Raw genomic sequence first — 22,407 nt, 5'->3', positions numbered from 1 at the left:
TTGCGAACGGATCATTTGAATAGCCACCCCTTGTTTTAGAACGAACGACCGCAAATAGCGAGTGGGTCTGAATGAGGGCCAAAGATCCTAGTTTCGGCCCTGCTTTCGCCACTGACGTTCCACTCTACGTGAGAGTTTTTGTAGATGCCTTGTTAAGTTAGAGTGCCAAGGTTGACGTCTAAGTCTACGTGGTGTGTGATGGGTAGCTGGAGCTACTTCATCAAGGTCTTTTTCTAGAATCTGGTTTAAGTGTGATGCAGCCGTCTCAGGAGAAGTGAATGTAGAAACTGGTGAGAGTCATTGTTGTAGAGAGGTAGATAGTTGTTGAAAGTTAATAGCATTAATATTTCTGCGGGTTTTAGGAGGTTTGGTTGATTTCACCGACATTGAGGTTGATGTAATGGAGGAGAGTGTGCAGGCGATAAGGTTGTGATCTGAGAGAGGGAAAGGACAATTAGTGAAATCAGAAAACTGAGCACAGTCGGGTGAATACAAGATCGAGGCAGTGGCCCTCCTTATGAGTAACGGAGTCAGTCCATTGGGAGAGGCCAAGAGAAGAGGTTAGAGAGAGTAGTTGGAGGCATGAGGAGATTGTGGACTGTGACCCATAATAATGGTGGAGATGTCAGAGGATAGGAAGTGAGGGAGCCAGGCAGAAAAATGTTCCAGGAATTGTTGAGGTGGCCCAGGTGGGCGATAGATAACAGCAACTCGAAGACTATGACAGGGATTAGTGGCCACAGCATCAAATGTGTGGTGCAGCACATAACTGGTGAGCAGTTTGTCTGTGCACAGTACTCTGGTGGGGGGGAGGCAATGATTTTTATTATGTGACATTTACGGACATATTACTGTATGACTCACATGCTGGGATGACTCCAGTGCTCTTCCCTCAGTTAGTTTCATTGCTATTAGCATATGTATTGTGCTTTTCCCTCAGTTAAGGCCCCCATACATTAGGCAACAGATTGCTGGATCCTGCAATTGGATCGGAAACTCAGGTCTGCCTGCTGGAAATGCCGACTGGTGGCCATGGATTTTCTGCGATCCATCAGCGGATCGGTGAAATTATACATGTTAAATTTCACTGATTTGCAAATCACGATCATATTTTGATTGTGATCGGCAAATCAGTGAAATCCAAAATGTTGGGTTTTACCCATCCTCCAACCCAACGCAGGATCATGATGATCCGTTGCTAGCGTATGGGAGCCTTTAGTCTCATTGCTATTATCATATGCAAGGTGATTGCAATCAGTATACATATGCTAATTGCAATCACACTGTGGGCCTAATTCTGTAAGGATCGTAATTGCAAAGTTGCACACAGGCAGCTTTGCAATTGCTTTCCTTGCAGATATGGTAATGCACAGGAGGCATCACGCCTCCTGTGCATTACTTAACTGAGCTGCGTTGTTCAACCAAAGGTAATAATGGTCTGTATATGAAGGTGGATAATCTATCCTAGGTATGTTGTATATAGACATAGATTTGTCAGAAGCATATCTTGTAAAAACCAAAATATTTTATTATCGCATGTGCTAAACCAGAGCTAGCTAGAAAAGCTACACTTGCAAAAATGGTGTCAATAACATCCAGCTGTATCAGGCGTCAGTATAGAGAAGAATATCTAAATGGATGATGTCCAAAGATGTTTGTGACTGGTGATAATGATGTTGAATTGGAGAGTCAATAGCGATGTCCCGCTGCGGTGAATCAGATAGTGAAACTTGAAAATGGTGCCCGGGGTGGCTTCTGCGGGTCAGAGAGTACGGTGTGGACTACCAGGGAGAGGTAGTCTCTCTGCAGTGCTGGTGTCACTCACCGGCTAGGATGCCGGAAGACGCCTGACTGAACAGGCTGACTCCGGCAATCCGTGTCGGGTGCGCGCTGCGGTCCGAAAGGGAGACAACGCAGTTATCCCCCGGAACACCAAGGAAGGAAGTAAGCAAGCGCCTCCGATCGTGGGAAGAAGACCTGGCCGGCAGGGCAGGAGCGGTGCCCTCTAGGTAGAGATGTAAGTCTCCTGTGTTTGTTAGGTGACACGCGGCATACTAATCTGACGAGCTGCACAGCTGCGTTGTCTCCCTTTCGGACCGCAGCGGGCACCCCGACACAGATTGCCGGAGTCAGCCTGTTCAGTCAAGCGTCTTCCAGCATCCTAGCCCGTGAGTGACACCAGCATTGCAGAGAGACTGCCTCTCCCTGGTAGTCCACACCGTACTCCCTGACCCGCAGAAGCCACCCCGGGCACCATTTTCAAGTTTCACTATCTGATTCACCGCAGCGGGACGCCGCTATTGACTCTCCAATTCAACATCATTATCACCAGTCACAAACATCTTTGGACATCATCCATTTAGATATTCTTCTCTATACTGACGCCTGATACAGCTGGATGTTATTGACACCATTTTTGCAAGTGCAGCTTTTCTAGCTAGCTCTGGTTTAGCACATGCCCTAATAAAATATTTTGCTTTTTACAAGATATGCTTCTGACAAATCTATGTCTATATACAACATACCTAGGATAGATTATCCACCTTCATATACAGACCATTATTACCTTTGGTTATACCATTTGATACATAGAGTGCACTGTGTATGTATGATTATCACCAGGTGTGTATATGCACATTTTATTAATTGTCTGATTTGGTAATTTTGCATTAACAGATGGGTCTTCAATATTAATATCACTAACGCATTATATATTGGTTGAGCGCAGCAACATCTCTCTTTTTTCTATTTGATTTCTAAAGTTGGTGAAATCAGAGATGGCACAAAGGTGGGAGAAGATTATATCAAGGGAGTAACTGTTTCACTGGGTCAGAGAGGAAGTCCACTGTGAGAGGTCAAATGAAGAAAAGAGGGGGAGAGGTCCATTGGGAGCAGTATGATTAAGCCATCCAGGATGTTGGACTGAAGCTCTGAAAATAGGCAACAAATTTCTTGGAAATTGGGAAATAGAAATCTGTTCCTCAGCAGCGGTCATCCTCAGTTGTCACAAGCTGGCAGTGAGTCCTAGCATCATAGTGCTATTAATGACTCGAATGGTGAATAGACATGTTGGTTGGAAGATAGATAGCAGAGAGGTTTAGTAAATAGAGGGCTTTCAGGGATGGAAAAGGTTGTCAGTGGAGTACCTCAGTGATCTATATTAGGACCTAATGATATTAATATCATTATACAAATATTTGCCATGGACACTACAGGGGCTAAAGAAAGTGATTAATGTTCTGATAGACAAGGTGATTAGTTAAGGATGGAGCAATTACAGTTTCATTACAAAAAAAAAGCAAAATCATGCACTTGGGTTTCAAATGCCCAAAATCTGAACATAGTAATAATGGCACTAACAGAATGCAAATACTGAGGAGGAAAGGGATCTTCTATCTCCAAAAGAACACAAATAAATTGGACATTGTGCAAAGATGGGCAACTATAATGGTTCATGGACTAAGTCACAACTTAGCAGGAAAGATTAAAGGATCTAAAAATGTAGAGCTCGGAGTAGAGAAGGATTATTGCAGATGATGATAAAAATTATTCAAATATATCAATGATTTTTTTTTTAATTGAGTACATTTTTTTATTTTAGTTTTTTTTTTTAAAACATACCATACAAGCATGTACATAACATGCATACATATCAAATAGCATCAGTATTAACAGGCATATACAAATAGTTAGAGTAAATATCTGTTCCCATTGGCTTGAGTAATTGAAAAAAAAAAAAAAAGAACAGAATATAGATATGCATATAAACTAGGGGTGAGCGGGTTCGGATTTCTGAAATCCGAACCCCCCCGAGCCCCCCCGATCCGAGTCCGATCCGAGTCAGGCTCGACTTTTCCCGCCTGACTCGGATCTGACATCGAGGCAAAACGTCATCATCCCGCCTTCCGAGTCTCGCGGGTTTTGGATCCCATATAAGGTACCCGCGTCGGCGCCATTTTCTCACTCGGCTGTGGACAGTGAAGAGGGAGGGTGGGAGTTAGTGCTGTGTAGTGTAGTGTAGTGTAGTGCTGCTGTTGTCCACTACTTCAAAGTCCATAGGGGCTGGCTGTGTTGTGCTGTGCTGCTGTTGTTAATAGGGGCTGTGTCCACTACTTCAAAGTCCATAGGGGCTGGCTGGACTGTGTTGTGCAGTCAGTTCCAAAGTCCTGTGCAGTGTCCCAGTCCTAAAGGGGTGCTGTAGTGTTGTCCAGGGGGTGCTCTGTCCATCAGGGGTGCTCCCCCCAAGTGCTAAAAAAATAATATATTTTCTGTGTTTGTGAATTGTGTGCGCAGTAGCCGCACGTGCATCAACAAAGTAGTGCCAAGCGTGCGCCTGTGTCATAAGTAAAGGGCCGGCTGGCTTGACCGTTAAGGGTGCTGTAACCCCCGAAAGTACACTCCAGTCCAAACCAAAAAAAAAATTATTTTCTGTGTTTGTGAATTGTGTGCGCAGTAGCCGCACGTGCATCAACAAAGTAGTGCCAAGCGTGCGCCTGTGTCATAAGTAAAGGGCCGGCTGGCTTGACCGTTAAGGGTGCTGTAACCCCCGAAAGTACACTCCAGTCCAAACCTAAAAAAAAATTATTTTCTGTGTTTGTGAATTGTGTGCGCAGTAGCCGCACGTGCATCAACAAAGTAGTGCCAAGCGTGCGCCTGTGTCATAAGTAAAGGGCCGGCTGGCTTGACCGTTAAAGGGTGCTGTAACCCCCGAAAGTACACTCCAGTCCAAACCAAAAAAAAATTATTTTCTGTGTTTGTGAATTGTGTGCGCAGTAGCCGCACGTGCATCAACAAAGTAGTGCCAAGCGTGCGCCTGTGTCATAAGTAAAGGGCCGGCTGGCTTGACCGTTAAGGGTGCTGTAACCCCCGAAAGTACACTCCAGTCCAAACCTAAAAAAAAATTATTTTCTGTGTTTGTGAATTGTGTGCGCAGTAGCCGCACGTGCATCAACAAAGTAGTGCCAAGAGTGCCCCTGTGTCATAAGTAAAGGGCCGGCTGGCTTGACCGTTAAAGGGTGCTGTAACCCCCGAAAGTACACTCCAGTCCAAACCAAAAAAAAATTATTTTCTGTGTTTGTGAATTGTGTGCGCAGTAGCCGCACGTGCATCAACAAAGTAGTGCCAAGCGTGCGCCTGTGTCATAAGTAAAGGGCCGGCTGGCTTGACCGTTAAAGGGTGCTGTAACCCCTGAAAGTACACTCCAGTCCAAACCAAAAAAAAATTATTTTCTGTGTTTGTGAATTGTGTGCGCAGTAGCCGCACGTGCATCAACAAAGTAGTGTCAAGCGTTCGCCTGTGTCATAAGTAAAGGGCCGGCTGGCTTGACCGTTAAGGGTGCTGTAACCCCCGAAAGTACACTCCAGTCCAAACCAAAAAAAAAATTATTTTCTGTGTTTGTGAATTGTGTGCGCAGTAGCCGCACGTGCATCAACAAAGTAGTGCCAAGCGTGCGCCTGTGTCATAAGTAAAGGGCCGGCTGGCTTGACCGTTAAAGGGTGCTGTAACCCCTGAAAGTACACTCCAGTCCAAACCAAAAAAAAATTATTTTCTGTGTTTGTGAATTGTGTGCGCAGTAGCCGCACGTGCATCAACAAAGTAGTGTCAAGCGTTCGCCTGTGTCATAAGTAAAGGGCCGGCTGGCTTGACCATTAAGGGTGCTGTAACCCCCGAAAGTACACTCCAGTCCAAACCAAAAAAAAAATTATTTTCTGTGTTTGTGAATTGTGTGCGCAGTAGCCGCACGTGCATCAACAAAGTAGTGCCAAGCGTGCGCCTGTGTCATAAGTAAAGGGCCGGCTGGCTTGACCGTTAAGGGTGCTGTAACCCCCGAAAGTACACTCCAGTCCAAACCAAAAAAAAAATTATTTTCTGTGTTTGTGAATTGTGTGCGCAGTAGCCGCACGTGCATCAACAAAGTAGTGCCAAGCGTGCGCCTGTGTCATAAGTAAAGGGCCGGCTGGCTTGACCGTTAAGGGTGCTGTAACCCCCGAAAGTACACTCCAGTCCAAACCTAAAAAAAAATTATTTTCTGTGTTTGTGAATTGTGTGCGCAGTAGCCGCACGTGCATCAACAAAGTAGTGCCAAGCGTGCGCCTGTGTCATAAGTAAAGGGCCGGCTGGCTTGACCGTTAAAGGGTGCTGTAACCCCCGAAAGTACACTCCAGTCCAAACCAAAAAAAAATTATTTTCTGTGTTTGTGAATTGTGTGCGCAGTAGCCGCACGTGCATCAACAAAGTAGTGCCAAGCGTGCGCCTGTGTCATAAGTAAAGGGCCGGCTGGCTTGACCGTTAAAGGGTGCTGTAACCCCCAAAGTACACTCCAGTCCAAACCAAAAAAAAATTATTTTCTGTGTTTGTGAATTGTGTGCGCAGTAGCCGCACGTGCATCAACAAAGTAGTGCCAAGAGTGCGCCTGTGTCATAAGTAAAGGGCCGGCTGGCTTGACCGTTAAAGGGTGCTGTAACCCACAAAGTACACTCCAGTCCGAACCAAAAAAAAATTTATTTTCTGTGTTTAGCCGCACGTATATATCAAATCGATATAACATAAATGGAGGACCAAACTTTCTCCGATAAAAATAAAATAGAGAAAGATCAAGAACCACTTCCTCCTAGTGCTGAAGCTGCTGCCACTAGTCATGACATAGACGATAACATGCCATCAACGTCGTCTGCCAAGGCCGATGCCCAATGTCATAGTAGAGGGCACATACAATCCCAAATGGCAAAGTTCAGGAAAATGACCTTGAAAAAGACATTTAAATCAGCTGAAGAGAAACGTAAACTTGCCAATATGCCATTTACGACACGGAGTGGCAAGGAACGGCTAAGGTCGATCCCTAGTATGTTCATGACTAGTGGTTCAGCTTCACATGACGATGGAAGCACTCCTCCCACTAAAAAAATCAAAAGAGTTAAGCTGGCAAAAGCACAGCGAAGAACTGTGCTTTCTAAGAAGATATCACAAATCCCCAAAGAGAGTCCAAGTGTGGTGGTGGTTGCGATGCCTGACCTTCCCAGCACTGGACGGGAAGAGGTGGCTCTTTCCACCATTTGCACGCCCCCTGCAAGTGCTGAAAGGAGCACCCACAGTCCACTTGCTGATATGCAAATTGAAGATGTCACTGTTGAAGTACAACAGGATGAGGATACTGGTGTAGCTGGCGCTGAGGAGGAAGTTGGCGAGGAGGATTCTGATGGTGATGTGGTTTTTTTAAATCAGGCTCCGGGGGAGACAGTTGTTGTCCGTGGGATGAAAAAGCCCATCACGGTCATGCCTGGGCAGAAGACCAAACATTCCACCTCTTTGGTCTGGCAATATTTCTATCCAAATCCGGACAACAACTGTCTTGCCATATGTACCATATGTAAAGGTGAAATAAGTAGGGGTAGGGACGTCAACCACCTAGGAACATCCTCCCTTATACGGCACCTGCAGCGCGTTCATAAAAAGTTACTGTCAAGTTCAGAAACTTTGGCTCAGACCGTAAGCAGTCCAGGGACACCTAAATCCCGTTGTCCTGTTGTATCCAAGCGCCTGCAAACCACACCGTCAACTCCCTCCTCGTCAATTTCCTCCTTAGTCAGGATCGGAAGTAGTCCTGCAGGCCATATCACTGGCATGACTGACTCTCCTATCCGGGATTCCTCCGGAGGATCCTGCATTGCTACGCCTACTGCTGCCGCTGCTGCTGTTGCTGCTGCTGCTGGGAGTCGTTCATCATCCCAGAGAGGAAGTAGGAACACCACTACTTTTACTAAACAATTGACCCTCCAACAGTCCTTAGCGAGGAGGATGAAGTACGACAGCAGTCATCCTGAAGCAAAACGTATAACTGAGGCCTTGACTGCTATGTTGGTGTTAGACGTGCGTCCGGTATCCGCCATTAGTGCAGTGGGATTTAGACAATTGATGGAGGTAGTGTGTCCCCGGTTCCAAATCCCGTCTAGATTCCACTTCACTAGGCAGGCGATACCGAGACTGTACAGAAACGTCAGAAAAAGTGTCCTCAGTGTCCTGAAAAATGCCGTTGTACACAATGTCCACTTAACCACGGACATGTGGACAAGTGGAACAGGGCAGACTAAGGACTATATGACTGTGACAGCCCACTGGGTAGATGTATCACCTTACGCAGCAACAGCAGCAGCGTCACCAGTAGCAGCATCTCAGAAACGCCAGCTCGTTACAAGGCAGGCTACGCTGTGTATCACCGGTTTCAGTAAGAGGCACACCGCCGACAACCTCTTAGAGAAACTGAGGGAAATCATCGCCCAGTGGCTTACCCCACTTAGACTCTCCTGGGGATTTGTGATATCTGACAACGCCACCAATATTGTGCGGGCATTACATCTGGGCAAATTCCAGCACGTCCCATGTTTTGCTCACACAATAAACTTGGTGGTGCAGAATTTTCTGAAAAGCGACAGGGGCGTGCAGGAGACGCTTTGGGTGGCCCGAAAAATTTCTGGCCACTTTCGCCATTCAGCGACTGCGTGCCGAAGACTGGAGCGCCAGCAAACACTCTTGAACCTGCCCCGCCATCACCTGAAGCAAGAGGTTGTGACGCGGTGGAACTCAACCCTCTATATGCTTCAGAGGATGGAGGAGCAGCAAAAGGCCATACAAGCCTATACATCCACCTATGACATAGGCAAAGGAGGGGGTATGCACCTGACTCAAGCGCAGTGGAGAATGATTTCCGTGTTGTGCAAGGTTCTTCAGCCCTTCGAACTTGCCACACGTGAAGTCAGTTCAGACACTGCCAGCTTGAGTCAGGTCATTCCCCTCATCAGGCTTTTGCAGAAGCAGCTGGAGAAAGTGAAGGAGGAGCTAAGACGGAGCGATTCCGCTCGGCATGTGGGACTTGTGGATGAAGCCCTTCATTCGCTTTGCCAGGATTCCAGGGTGGTCAATCTGTTGAAATCAGACCACTACATTTTGGCCACCGTGCTCGATCCTAGGTTTAAAGCCTATGTGGTGTCTCTCTTTCCGGCCGACACAAGCCTGCAGAGGTGCAAAGACCTGCTGGTGAACACACTGTCAGCTGAAGCGGAACGTGACACGTCAACGGCTCCTTCTTCATTTTCTCCCGCAACTGGGGCTGCCAGGAAAAAACTTAGGTATCCTAAGCAACCCGCTGGCGGTGATGCAGGGCAGGCAGGACCAAGTTTGGACATCTGGTCCGGACTGAAGGACCTGGCAACAATTTCTGACATGTCTACTGTCACTGCATATGATACTGTCACCATTGACAGAATGGTGGAGGATTACATCGGTGACAGCATCCAAGTAGGCATGTCAGACAGTCCATACCTGTACTGGCAGGAAAAAGAGGCAATTTGGAGGCCCCTGTACAAACTGGCTCTATTTTACCTGAGTTGCCCCCCCTCCAGTGTGTACTCCGAAAGAGTGTTTAGTGCAGCCGGGAACCTTGTCAGCGAAAGGCGTAGGAGGTTGCTTCCACAGAATGTGGAGAAGATGATGTTCATCAAAATGAATTATCAGCTCTTCCAGGGAGACCAGCCTCCAGAAGGTACAGAGGGACCTGTGGTGGTGGATTCAAGTGGGGACGAGTTAATACTTTGTGAGGATGAGGATGTACACACTGAAGAGGGTGAGGAATCGGTGGATGAGGAGGATGAGGATGACATCTTGCCTCCGTAGAGCCAGTTTGTGCAGGGACACATTAATTGCCAGCTTGTTTTGTGGGGGCCCAAACGAACCAATCATTTCAGCCACAGTTGTGTGGCAGACCCTGGCGCTGAAATGATTGATTTGTTAAAGTGTGCATGTCCTGTTTATACAACATAAGGGTGGGTGGGAGGGCCCAAGGACAATTCCATCTTGCACCTCTTTTTTTCTTTGCATTATGTACAGTTTGGGGCCTAGTTTTTCTAACTGCCATCCTGCCTGCCACTGCAGTGTCACTCCTAGATGGGTCACGTGTTTGTGCCGCCCACTCGTGTCGCTTAGCATAGTCATCCAGCTACCTCGGTGCAACCTTTTGGACATAAAAACACTATTGTGAGGTGTGAGGTGTTCAGAATAGACTGGAAATGAGTGGAAATTAAGGTTATTGAGGTTAATAATAGCATAGGAGCAGAAAAACCTACAAATTCTGTGATTTTAGCTGTTTTTATGCTTTTTTTCAAAAAAATACAGATCCAAAACACAAAACCCAGAACCCAAAACACGGAAGGGTGGTTTTGGCAAAACCAATCCAGATCCAAAACACGAAGAAAGATCCAGATCCAAAACCAAAACACAAAACACGAAAAGTGGCCGGTGCACACCCCTAATATAAACAGATATAATGTTCTTAAACATACATACTAACTAATAACAGTTTACAACTGTGATGTACTTAGCACACTTAAAAAACAGTGTTAATGTTGTTATTATTGATACTGATATTGCCGCATAATAGAAAACTTCCCAATAGAACATTAGAGCCAATTATGAATCACTGGGTGTCTCATAGAAACTAGATTATAGCCATCTATTCCATGTCTTCGCAAACTTAGACTCAGACTTTCGTGAGATATAAATATATTTCTCATGCATCACCGTAGAATTAACAAGTGATTTCCACGTCGCATATTCAGGTCCCGTAGAAGCCAACCATGATCTAGCTATGACAACTTTTGCCAATGTACACAGATTAATAACGTATTGGGTAGTATGTTTATCCAAAATATCACAAGGTATTATTCCTAGAACACATGCACTAGGTGTTAGTATAGAAATAGGGACACCAGTAGTGGCCACAGTTTGTAGAATTCTGTTCCAGAATGTACTTATGACGGAACACTCCCAAATCAAATGCCAGAAAGTACCACTGAGTAAAGCACACTTAGGACAGATATCGTTGATCCTTCCAGCAAACTTCATAAGCCTAACGGGTGTGAGATAAGTCCTATGCAGAATGAATAGCTGTATCTGTTGAAATCTAATTGATGCAGTAGAGCATCTCAGAGACCCCATGGCAAGGCTCCAGGACTCATCACTCATAGGACCCATATCAGACATCCAACGTTCCCGAAGACCAGGAAGTCCGAACCATGATGAGCGGACATAAGATAAGAGTATATACTAGATATAATTTTACGGGACCCCGTAGACAACAATAACTTTTTAATAGGAGAGTCTAATATATTTGGCGAAGAGTCCGAGAATTGGGCAGCTAGCGCATGTCGCAATTGAAGATATCAGTAAAAATAGGAGCTAGGTAGACAAAATTCATCCCTTAACTGAGTAAAGGATTTAAGAATACCATTATCATACAATTGTCCCAAAGAGAACAACCCTTTAGAACCCCATACTCTATCTGTTTGTAAATAAGACAACTCATCTAATGTTTTGGAGTTCCACAGTGAAGTGTCTGGGTCTACACCTTCATACTTGACCATTTTTGAAATTAGCCTCCAGATGTAAATTGCTTGATAAAACACAGGAGGATCATTTTTATAGTATCCCTCTGCAAGTAATGCCTGTATAGGGGAGTGTCCCGGCGAAGCCTGGGAGACCATTACAGATATCAAGTCACCCACCGGGCCACCCTGCAACCATAATCTCAAATGCGCCAATTGAGACGCAAAATAATATAATCTAAAATGAGGGAGAGCGAGTCCACCCAAATTCCGGGATCTAGTTAGAGTATTCAATTGAATCCTGGGACGCTTGTTCATCCAGACCAGAGAGGAGATCAAACTGTTTAGTTTCCTAAATATGGATAGTGGTATATAAATAGGAGATTGTTGGAATACATATAGGAATTTAGGCTGCACGATCATTTTTACCAAATTAATTCTACCAGTCAGTATCAAAGGAAGTTTAACCCAAGTGCGAGATTTCATTCGGGGATATTCCAATAATGGTTGGATATTCAGAGAGATATAATCCTGCGGAGAATTAGTAACCCAGATTCCCAAATATTTAAAGCGGTCTACCCACTGAAGGGGAAGAGGTATACTGGGAGATGCGGGAGGGGACCCCCTAAGTGGAAGTATGTGGGATTTCCCCCAATTAATCTTTAGTCCAGAGTATATACCGAAGGCTGTAATAACCTGGAGCACCGCCGGCATGGAGAGAGCATAGTCAGCCAAAAACAATAAAAGGTCATCTGCGTATAAGGCCACAGTGTCATTTCCATTGTCTACCCGAAGACCCACTATATCAGGATGGGATCGCAGTACACATGCCAGCGGTTCCATTGCCAAAGCAAATAGGGATGGAGATAAGGGGCAACCCTGTCTCGTTCCCCTAGATAAATGGAAGGAGGGTGAAACATAACCATTTATTGAGATCCATGCACTAGGGACCATATATAGCAACTGGACCCATTTAATGAAGCGTGGACCTATCCCGAATGCTTGCATAACTTCCCATAAGAACTGCCATTCTATGGAATTGAAGGCTTTAGCTGCATCCAGTGACACTACAACTGAAGATGATTCATCACCATGGGAGATCTGTAGATGTGTAAATAACCTCCTCAGATTCTCAGAAGTGGATTTCCCGGGCATAAATCCTGTCTGGTCTGGATGAACTATAGTAGCAATAACTCTATTAAGTCACATAGACAGGAGTTTGTCCAGAATTTTAGCATCAGTGGATATCAGGGATATCGGTCTGTATGACTCTGGAAATAGGGGATCTTTTCCCGGCTTCGGAAGTCCCACTATCACCGCCTCAGACATGGAGGCAGGGAAGATCCCTTCCTCAAACAAAGCATTAAATATGTCTAATAATATGGGGGCAAAAAATAACACATGTTTTCTATAAACTTCAAGGGGAATACCATCAATTCCGGGAGCTTTGCCACTCGGAAATGATTTAATAGCTGTGTTAATCTCTTCAATAGTGATAGGGGCCTCCAATATGTTGCTGGCCTCATTAGTAAGGATAGGAAGCTTGGCATTATTTACATAATTCCGCAGTTCTGCCTGGCTACATTTTAAATCAGATGAGTAGACATTCTTAAAAAACTTCAGGAAAACATCCGCTATTTCAGGGGTTGTATCAACTACCAAGCCATCAGCTGATCTCAACTTAGCAATAGTGTTACTAGGTCTGTCTGAGTTAACCAAGTATGCTAGATAGCTTCCTGACCTGTCACTTTGAAAATATCTGGAATGTGAAGTAAATAATAATCGACGGCTAGTTCGGTCCAGTAAATGAGTAGTCCATTCTTTTTGAGCATGTAACCATGATACCCTGGAGGATTCTAGTTTATCCACCAGATATGACAACTCTAAAGCTCGGCATCTGGCTTCCAATTCAAATTCCCTTTTCCTATAGAATAGTTTCAGCTCTGCCACCCTCTTTATCACTAAACCTCGCATAAAGGCCTTGAATGCATTCCATATCATATCAATAGGAGCAGAACCCATGTTATCAGCAAAGTAGCCCTGCCATGCCACCTCCAGTTCAGACCCCGACCCCATTTGCAATAACCAGGAGGGATGTAGCTTCCAAAAATGCTCACCCTTATCTATTTTAATATCTAACTGCAAGAATAGCAGGGAATGGTCAGATATACCCCTAGCCTTGTACTCTATACCAGAGATGCAGGGCAATAGGTTTCTGGAGACCAGGGCCAAGTCTATTCTGGAAAAAGAATGATTGGAATGGGAAAAACAGGAATATTGGTGTGTATTTGGATGTTTTTCCTGCCGGGGGTCAATCCAGCCAATATCCGCCACAAAATTTGCCAGCCCTCTACCTGATGGGACGTGATAGGCAGAGGATTCGTGCCACCTATCCATAGCAGGATTTAGTTCATTGTTGAAGTCCCCAAGACACAGAATTGGGGTATCAGGAGAGGAAGCTACAAATTCAGCTGCACGCTTCAAAACCTCATATGAGAAGGGTGGAGGAATATATACTGCTAAAATAAATATATTAAATGAATAAATGCTACAGTCTAAGAAAACATATCGCCCTCCAGGGTCAATTTTAATGGTATTGCAGACAAATGGGACTGGTTTACTTATAAGAATAGACACTCCCCTAGAAGAGGAGGTAAATGGGGAATGAAACGCCCAACCCACCCACGGTCTCTTAAGTGATAAAAGTTTCCCACCCACCAGGTGCGTTTCTGTAAGACAGGTAATCTCTGATCCATAGTGTCGCAACTGTCTAAGTACTAAGGAACGTTTTATCCTATCATTAATACCCCTCACATTCCAAGTCAATATTTTAGTCATATATAGGGAAGTAAAAAGAGTTTCAGGATATCCCCCAGCAATCCACTAGAGACATTATGCAGACTGACAGAACGGATATATATATAGTCAATACGGCAATACAGTACATCACTTTACCAAACATAAAAATAATATCAAATAAAAATAAAAAAAGAGGACATAAATCTCTCCCAAATACCCCCCCACCCTGTACACCAACCCAACCAAGGCATACTTGGATCCCTAAACATTAAACTCTCCCTCCCTACAAACTAATAGTAACACAACCCACCCAGCTACACAATTACTCTGATAGCCAAAAACAAGCTGAGAGTATTAGGAGTAATGGATTCTAATGACCACCAAAGAACATGATGGGCTCCCCAGTATAGAAATAATATTAAAGCAACAGTACCATATTCACTTATACTTATATGAACTGACATATTGTAGAGTGATTTTATAACAAAAGTATTATATAGTGAATACTATCCTCCGTAAACTATTATTTATATCCAGTACCTACTTAGTGTATATATTGCAATCAATGAAGTAACATATTATATCTGAGAACATCGATTCCAACAGCAATATAGATATATATTCACAAAATTATATATTATTCATAATCACTCTGGTTCCAATTGCCGGAGACCAGGTGATCTATGATCTAGCCAAGCCGCCGCCTCTTTTGGGGAAGCAAAGAACTTGGTCTCCTCATCTGCCACCACCCATAGCTTAGAGGGGAAAAGCATTGCATATGATAGATTTAGGTCACGGAGGCGACGTTTAATAGGGAGAAATCTTGCTCTGTCCGTTTGTACCTCCACCGCAAAGTCTGGAAAAATAGAAGTTTTAACTCCATTCCGTTTCAATGGACCTTTAATACGTGCTAACTTGAGAATAGTGTCTCGATCTTGGTAATGTAGGAGTCTAGCAATAAATGTGCGTGGAGAAGCACCGGGAGGCAAAGGTCTAGGAGGGACACGGTGTGCCCGCTCCACTGCAAATTGGGCTGAAAAAGAATCTCTGCCATAGAAATCGATGAGCCACTTTTCAAGGAAAGCTTCAGGGGCGGAACCCTCCTCTTTCTCAGGAAGCCCCACAATTCTCACATTATTACGACGGAGTCTGCCTTCGATATCAGATATTTTGTTCTGCAGAGTAGCCATTTATTTGCAGTCAGAGAAGCAACTTGTGATTGTAATGGGGTGTGCAAATCTTCTAGATTAGAAATACGGGTTTCTGCCTCTCCGACCCGTTCCCACACCCCTTGTACATCATGTCGTAGTAGAGACAGATCAGACTGAACACTTTCGATTTTGTGAGCTAGTCTAGCTTCGCAGGAGGTGACTGCCTCCAGCACCTGTTCTAGGGTCACCTCCGAAGATGTAGTGGAACCCACTCCAGTGTTAGGTGCGACAGTTGGTTGTCCGGATGTCCCTAGGGGGGCAACACTCGGAGGCACAGGTGGCGTTGATGAGCGGACAAAGCGCTCAAGTTTAGCCGCAGCCGCCGCACCATGTCCGGACTTTCCCATTATATCGCCAGACAATAATGTAATAGCCGGTCCCTCAGTAGCAGTCCACTGCACAATAAACAATATCTTGAAAGAATGGTATTTGTAATAGGAATGCTATAAAGACTAGGCTGAAAGAGAGATCCAAGAGAGCTCAGTCACAGAAATATCCAGCTAGGTTTAATTAGTATAATCAGGAGCAGAGAATAGCCACCTGTCGGGGACCAGCAATGGCGCCCAGGACAAGCTCCGGCGGTGTCATGTGGCCGTGCGGCCCAGTCAAGCATCAGGCCAGCACGAGGTACAGGGGAGAGAGAGCCGACTGCCCGACCACGACGAGAAGGGTCAGTCCGGATGTGGAGGTTACTCCCGGCCAGCACAGCCGCGTCTCAGCGGAGGCGCCAAACAACAGCCGAGGCTCTACAGTCCAGCAATGGCGGTGGCAAGGCCCAAACTCTCGGCGACCCCGCCGGGCGCTGTATTCGGCCTCGGAGCTCAGGACCAGCACAGCAGTATCCCGGGAGGGTAAGTACTCGATGGCGAGCAGTTTTATCCGGGTAGCTGTGCACAGGATAGATATGCAGGATATAGTACTGGGGAGCCTACAGGACCAGCTGCCTACACCAGATCCGCCATGGCCACGCCCCCATATATCAATGATTTTAATAAGGTGCAGGACAGAAGGATTCTTCAAAGGAAGAACAGCATTAGAACAAGAGAATATGATTCATATAACATAGACATCATACTGAATATGCCCCTCCATCCTTCCTTCACCGCAGTACTTCTTCCACTCGTCCTTTACCCCATTACAAGTCTGCCTCACCCTCATCGCTCACGGTACCTTCCCCCATCTACCTAAGGGATGCAGTCAGGAAGCTGATGGTCGAAATGCCAACCGCCGGCTTCCCGACTGTCAAATCCTGGCAGGGTACTAATGACAGGCGTCGATATCCCATCCTACGCCGGGAACCTGACGCCTAGCATACCGATCGAAGGTAAGCCGGGCGGCGGGTGCGGACAGACAAGCTTTTTGTCTATGCATTATTCACTTGTTTAAAAGCACTGTAAAATGCCAGCAACTACACAATGCATAAAGGGTCCAATACAGAATTGAACACAAGTAAATGTAATTGCTCCCACATTGTGTGGATGGAACTAAATTAATATATTCGCACATATACAGAGTACTAATTTGTGTGCTAGTTTTGATAACTGTCATCAATGCACATGTAGCAACTCTACAAAAGGTAAAAGAAAACCTGTCTGAAAACACGCAAATTTACAAATCAGCATAGCAAAAACATCTGTCAAAATGCATTATCTGAACCTTGCGTTATCATGTTACAGTCCAATTACAAACCTTCAGTCGCAAATGGAGATGACTCTGTATTGCCTATACTTGCATGTGCTTGGTATTTGAAGCTTGCATAGGACAAAAACATGCAAGATACCCTCTCAAAGGGATTTGCATTCAACTTTGCACTGGCTCCAAATTCTATGCTTTTAAATCAGAGAAACAAAAAGTATTAACAGCATCAAAACCTACACTAGTTTTTCCCTCACATGCACTTCTACCTACCAGCTTTTCCCTCACATTCCCACCTGCCCATCAGCTTTTCCCTCACATGTCCACCAGCTTTTCCCTCACATTGTTTTTTTTTTGCCAGACAGCGTTTCCCTTTTGCCTTCTACATTTTATTCAACCTGCCAGTTTTACATTCACATGCCCCTTTTCAGACCATCTTTCTCCTTCACATGCCGCTCTGTTCACCAGATTTTTTCTCATATTCAACTGTCAACCAGATTCTACCCCACAAGTCCCCCTGCCCACCAGTTTTTCCATCACATGAACCTATGTCCCATGCTTTAAACTCACATACCCATCTTTCCACCAGCTTTTCCTACACATGCCTTCTCCACCTGCCAACTTTTCCCTCATATAATCTTTCACTAAACACTTTTTCCCAAACATGCCCCTGCCTATTAGTTATCATAATTGAATACCCCTCTATGCAGCAGTCACTCACATGATGTTAAGACTGAGACAGAGCAGCAAGAAGGATCCTCCTTCATTCCTAGTGCTCTGAGCATGTAGCTGCAACCCCATTTAACTCTTCAGGCACTGGCATGGGGGGGGAATTTTCTGGCTGACAGGAACAGTGGAGGAGGGTCACTCAGGATACCCTCAGATCCTGCTTAAAGCTTATAAATGGTAGTGCAGAGCCTAGGTAAAAGCAGTGCAAAGCAATGCAATCTACTTGCTTATTTAAACATGAGTTTGCTTTTTGGAAAAGGTTTGCTATCATAGTTTATTTTCATTTTAACCCATATTTTACTGCTAACTTTATTTAAATATAAATCTCTCTTTTAATATTACAGTACTGTATTGGTGGAGGTGGCTACATTCAAGAGCAGAGCCCCAAACAGTGTGGAGACTTCGCATCATTTGACTGGGATGGAGTTGGTGCACACACTGGGTGGAGTGCTAGCAAGGATATAACTGAGGCTGCTGTGCTTATCTACTACCACTGATCTAAATGCCAATAGAGAAACACAGAAACATTTAAGAACAGAGGGGACATTATCTGTTTAGAAAATGTTGTCCCTTAAACTAGGACAAAATCAAATATACTATTCAAATATATTGTATTACCTTTAATTAACTATTTTGCTGCAAGATATTCAGGAAGGTTTTGTACATTGTGAGGGCAGAATATGGTATAACCGTGCTCACTAGAAAAATTAGGGGTTGTACTGAGATATTTGGGCCATTGGATGGGAACAGATATCTTTTTTTTTTTTTTTTTTTGCGTTAAATGGAGCGGTAACACCCTAACAATGACTGATTACACATTGATGTATCACAATAAAAGCAATATTTGAAGTAGAAAAAAATGATCCCCATAATCTATAGAAGCTGCATCTCCAAACTATCAACTACTTCCCAGTTTTACCCAAACATTTAAGCAAAGGCACACCCACATACTGAGAGGCCACACCACTTTCAGTGCCGAAGTTTTTATATAACTGGATCTTTTATTAAATAATGTATGGGATAGCACAGTGGCACAGAGGTTAACATTGCTGTCTTAACACTAAGGCCATGAGTTCTGCACTACATTTGTGAGGAGTCTATATGGGGGTGGTTCAATAAGTAAGGTAACAAGACCTCTCATGTGTAATGTTCTCTATTTGATACTCATTTCCCGCCAGGCCAGAGCAGGTAGACCACTGCTTCCCTCAAGGCCATTAGACTGCGCCTCATATCCATCATACTGTCCCATATCAGGTGTAAGATGGCGGGGCTTGCCGGACACATGTTCAAACATTGAGAGGCGTAGTGTAATCAGATTTCTGTGTCTAAAGTTCACATCAGAAGCTGAAATTCATCGCCAGCTTGTCTGTGTACCCATGTCACGGAAACAGGTTTGGGTTTGGTGCACGGCCTTTGATAACGGCAGGACAGATGCGTGAGTTGTTACGGTGCTACCATTAGGAGGTACTGGACCATCCTTCCTAGAGTCCTGACCTAATAATACCCATCTCTTGGGACAATTGAAGAAGCACCTGGGTGGAAAGTGATACACAACCGCTGGTGAAGTTCAGCAAGCCGTCATGTCCTGGCTTCAGTCACTTGACACTGATATCTTCTATGCCAGGATAGATGCCTTGGTGCAGGGGCATTTCTAGAGAGGAGGGGGCCCATGTGCAGTCTCCGACACGGGCCCCCTCCTCTCCGCTTGGCGGCCGGCAATGCACTGAGCTGTGTGCGCCCAGCGCCGGAGTTATAGACTCTGGGCACTAGAGTGTGCCCAGAGTCTATAGTGTCTGCACAGGTCACCGGGAAAATGGCCACGGCGGCCATTTTCCCTGTACTGCGCATGCGCAAACGAAGAAAAAATGGCCGCTGTGGCCATTTTCCAATCGTTTTACAGCGCTGGACCCCCGCGCCGATGTGGGACTCCGGAGAGGCAAGTAATATTATGGGTGCAGGGTGTGCGGTGCAGGGCCCCCCTGGACCCAGGAGCCCGTGTTCCTCGCACAACCTGCACCCATTATAGATACATCCCTGCCTTGGTGTGCCATTGGAACAAATGCTTAGTCAAGTATGGGGAATATATGGAAAAATAATCTGTACTAAGGCCATACTATTGATCATACATATATGTACGAGTTGAATACATTTATGCAATGAGAGGTCTTGTTACCTTATCTATTGAGCCATGCTTGTATATTCTTCTTGTGATGATGTGGGATTCCTCCAGGTACTCCAGCCTCCCCCTACTGGTAGCCTCATTGGCTTTGATCAATATCAGCAACAGTTTGATTTTGTAGCAGAGTAATGTGATTAATATGCTTGACATGGACTAATGTGAATGATTAAACATTATTTGTAATGTACTGTTAGCACTATACCAATAACAGATAATAATCATAAGGCAAAAACTCTGAATTGCACGTTTTTAATGTATTTTTGTGAACTATACTTCAGGATTGATTTATCCAACTTACTCATAATTAAACATTATTCTGTTTTTGTAATATTTTTACACTACTGTCATATATCAAAAATAACTCACAACAGCATGAACTGGAAGAAAGAGGAAATATATATTGTCGGTCACTTTGCGTATAAAGGTTTATAGTTATTTTAACTATAAGGAAAAAAGTCACCATAGGGATCAAATCATATTAATTTTTGTGCCAAACTCCCAGTTGATCATCACTATGAAGACAGAAATCCATAAATGCTCACCAGTGTTTAGTGGAAATAGGCTTTGAATTAAATTAAGAAGGAACTCCCCTCTTTCACGGAAGGGTTCCACTGAGTTTATTGAAGCCAGGATTGTGGAGATCCTTCTTCATAATGTACCTGGACCTCATAATAATTTCTAGAGTAGAGACCAGGCCTGTGCATGCTCAAACTGCCTGAAAGCCTAGACACCATGCTAGTGGGTAAACTTCCATTTGATCCTGTGGGAAATAAGTTTAAATAAGTTTAAAACTAGTCTGGACAGTTTTTCCTCAGGGAAAGTAGTACTTTTAACAGTGGATATAAGAACATACTACTACCTCTGACAAAGCTGTGATCCAGAGGGAAACGCGTTAGCCGATTCACTGAAGGGCTGCTGTTATTCACACTGGCCAGAATCTCTTTGCACAGCTCCATTCACCGCCTTCAATTGGAAACAACCTACTTGCTCATACTGGTGGCTGATACCAAGTGTACCACAGCGCACACACAGAGTTGGGAGCGTGGAGCCGCTACTTGTCTATGTTTTTAGCCGATGCCTCCCACCTCAAACTGGTGGCCGGTAACGAGTGAATACAGTGCACACACGGCGCGCAGAAACACGGAGCTGGGAGCGTGAAGCCCGCTGTTCGTCGATGCATACAGCTATATCATCCAATCTGCCTCTGGGTAGATTGCTTCTGCAGACTGCAGCTGCCGAAGCATTATCCTGCACTCAGTCTCACTGCCTGCGGGATACGCGATCTGGGCTCAGCCAGAATTCACTGCCGCAGTCAATTTACGAAGTCCAGGGACAGACCTCGTCTCCCAGCCCGAGAGACCTACCCTCTGGCAGAAACCACCTATTGACCGTGCAGCAATTTGGGACTTCCACTTAGGTCCGTATTCAATATCAGCCGAGCCGCGTTAAGTTAACGCAGCTCGGACTTAACGCCGACTTCGCCTGTTTGACAAGCGGAAAAGTATCGCGCGCGTGCCCGCGTATCCCCGTATTCCATTTCAAAGTAGGTGAAAATGGCACCCGGCCATACTTGGATTGGCAAAAACAAACGGGAATTTTTGGGAAATAATTGTAGGATTCCCCTAAAGATGTCCAGACCTCGGGGATCACTATGGGTACCCCCGTTTTTGCCTGCAGAAGAAAGTCGGGGTTTTTAAATTGCCGCAGCTGGTGTTTTTATCCCAACTTTGAAGAAGTGATGCAGAAGAGCATTTAGCTTTTTTTTTTCATTTTTTTAAAGTGGTCCCATCAAATTTGGGGTACCTGAAAATGGGTGCTAGCATATTTCTAAGTCCCTAAAGGTAGTTTTATAAATTCTGCAAAAAAACACCTGGCACAAACTTGGGGACCCCACCAGTATTAATGTTGTTAGTTTGGCTTTTTGTTTGAAATTTTTTTTTTGTCACCGTCAAATTTTTTTTCTATTTTTTGGGGTGTCCCGATTTCTTTATTTTTTTAGGGACATTTCGTTATAAGGGGGCATTCCAAAAAGTACAGGCTATTTTTTATAAGCCTGCACCCCTATACCCCAAATCTAAACTTTTTTTCACTTGCTATAGTTAATTAAAAAATTATCCCTGTTTTTTTAAAAATGACCCTTGACCCCATTTACGAAAAACAACGGGAATTTTCGGGAAATATACCTGGGACCCCCCTAAAGATGTCCAGACATGGGGGATCACTATGGGTACCCCTGTTTTTGCCTGCAAAAGAAAGTCGGGTTTTTAAATAGCTTTTTTCCTGCCGCTGCTATTAGAAATCCCGACTTCCTTCAGGAGATAAAAATGGGGGTACCCATAGTGATCCCCCATGTCTACACATCTTTAGGGCGGTCCCCAGAATATTTTCCGAAAATTCACGTTTTTTTTAACCTGTAAAAAAAAGTAGTAAAAATTTACAAAACAAATGACATAAGGTCACCCCCGAAAGCCAAACCAGCCCC

At 44.7% G+C, this 22,407-nt stretch overlaps 1 protein-coding gene across 1 annotated transcript in view; it reads left to right on the top strand.

The window, feature by feature from the left end:
• LOC148543383 (intelectin-1-like) overlaps positions 1-18,243 on the top strand; it is a 55,155-nt gene extending 36,912 nt beyond the window's left edge. Inside the window, exon 6 of the mRNA XM_088468533.1 lies at positions 18,091-18,243. Within this exon, the coding sequence (XP_088324659.1) occupies positions 18,091-18,243 (153 nt within the window). The remainder of the gene's footprint in view (positions 1-18,090) is intronic.
• The last annotated feature ends 4,164 nt before the right edge of the window (positions 18,244-22,407 follow it).

Source organism: Taudactylus pleione, unplaced genomic scaffold (genome assembly GCF_031769625.1).
Source record: "Taudactylus pleione unplaced genomic scaffold, aTauple2 ptg000004l, whole genome shotgun sequence".
In the NCBI taxonomy this organism is placed as follows: domain Eukaryota; kingdom Metazoa; phylum Chordata; class Amphibia; order Anura; family Myobatrachidae; genus Taudactylus; species Taudactylus pleione.
This window is presented reverse-complemented; position numbering and strand designations above follow the sequence as displayed.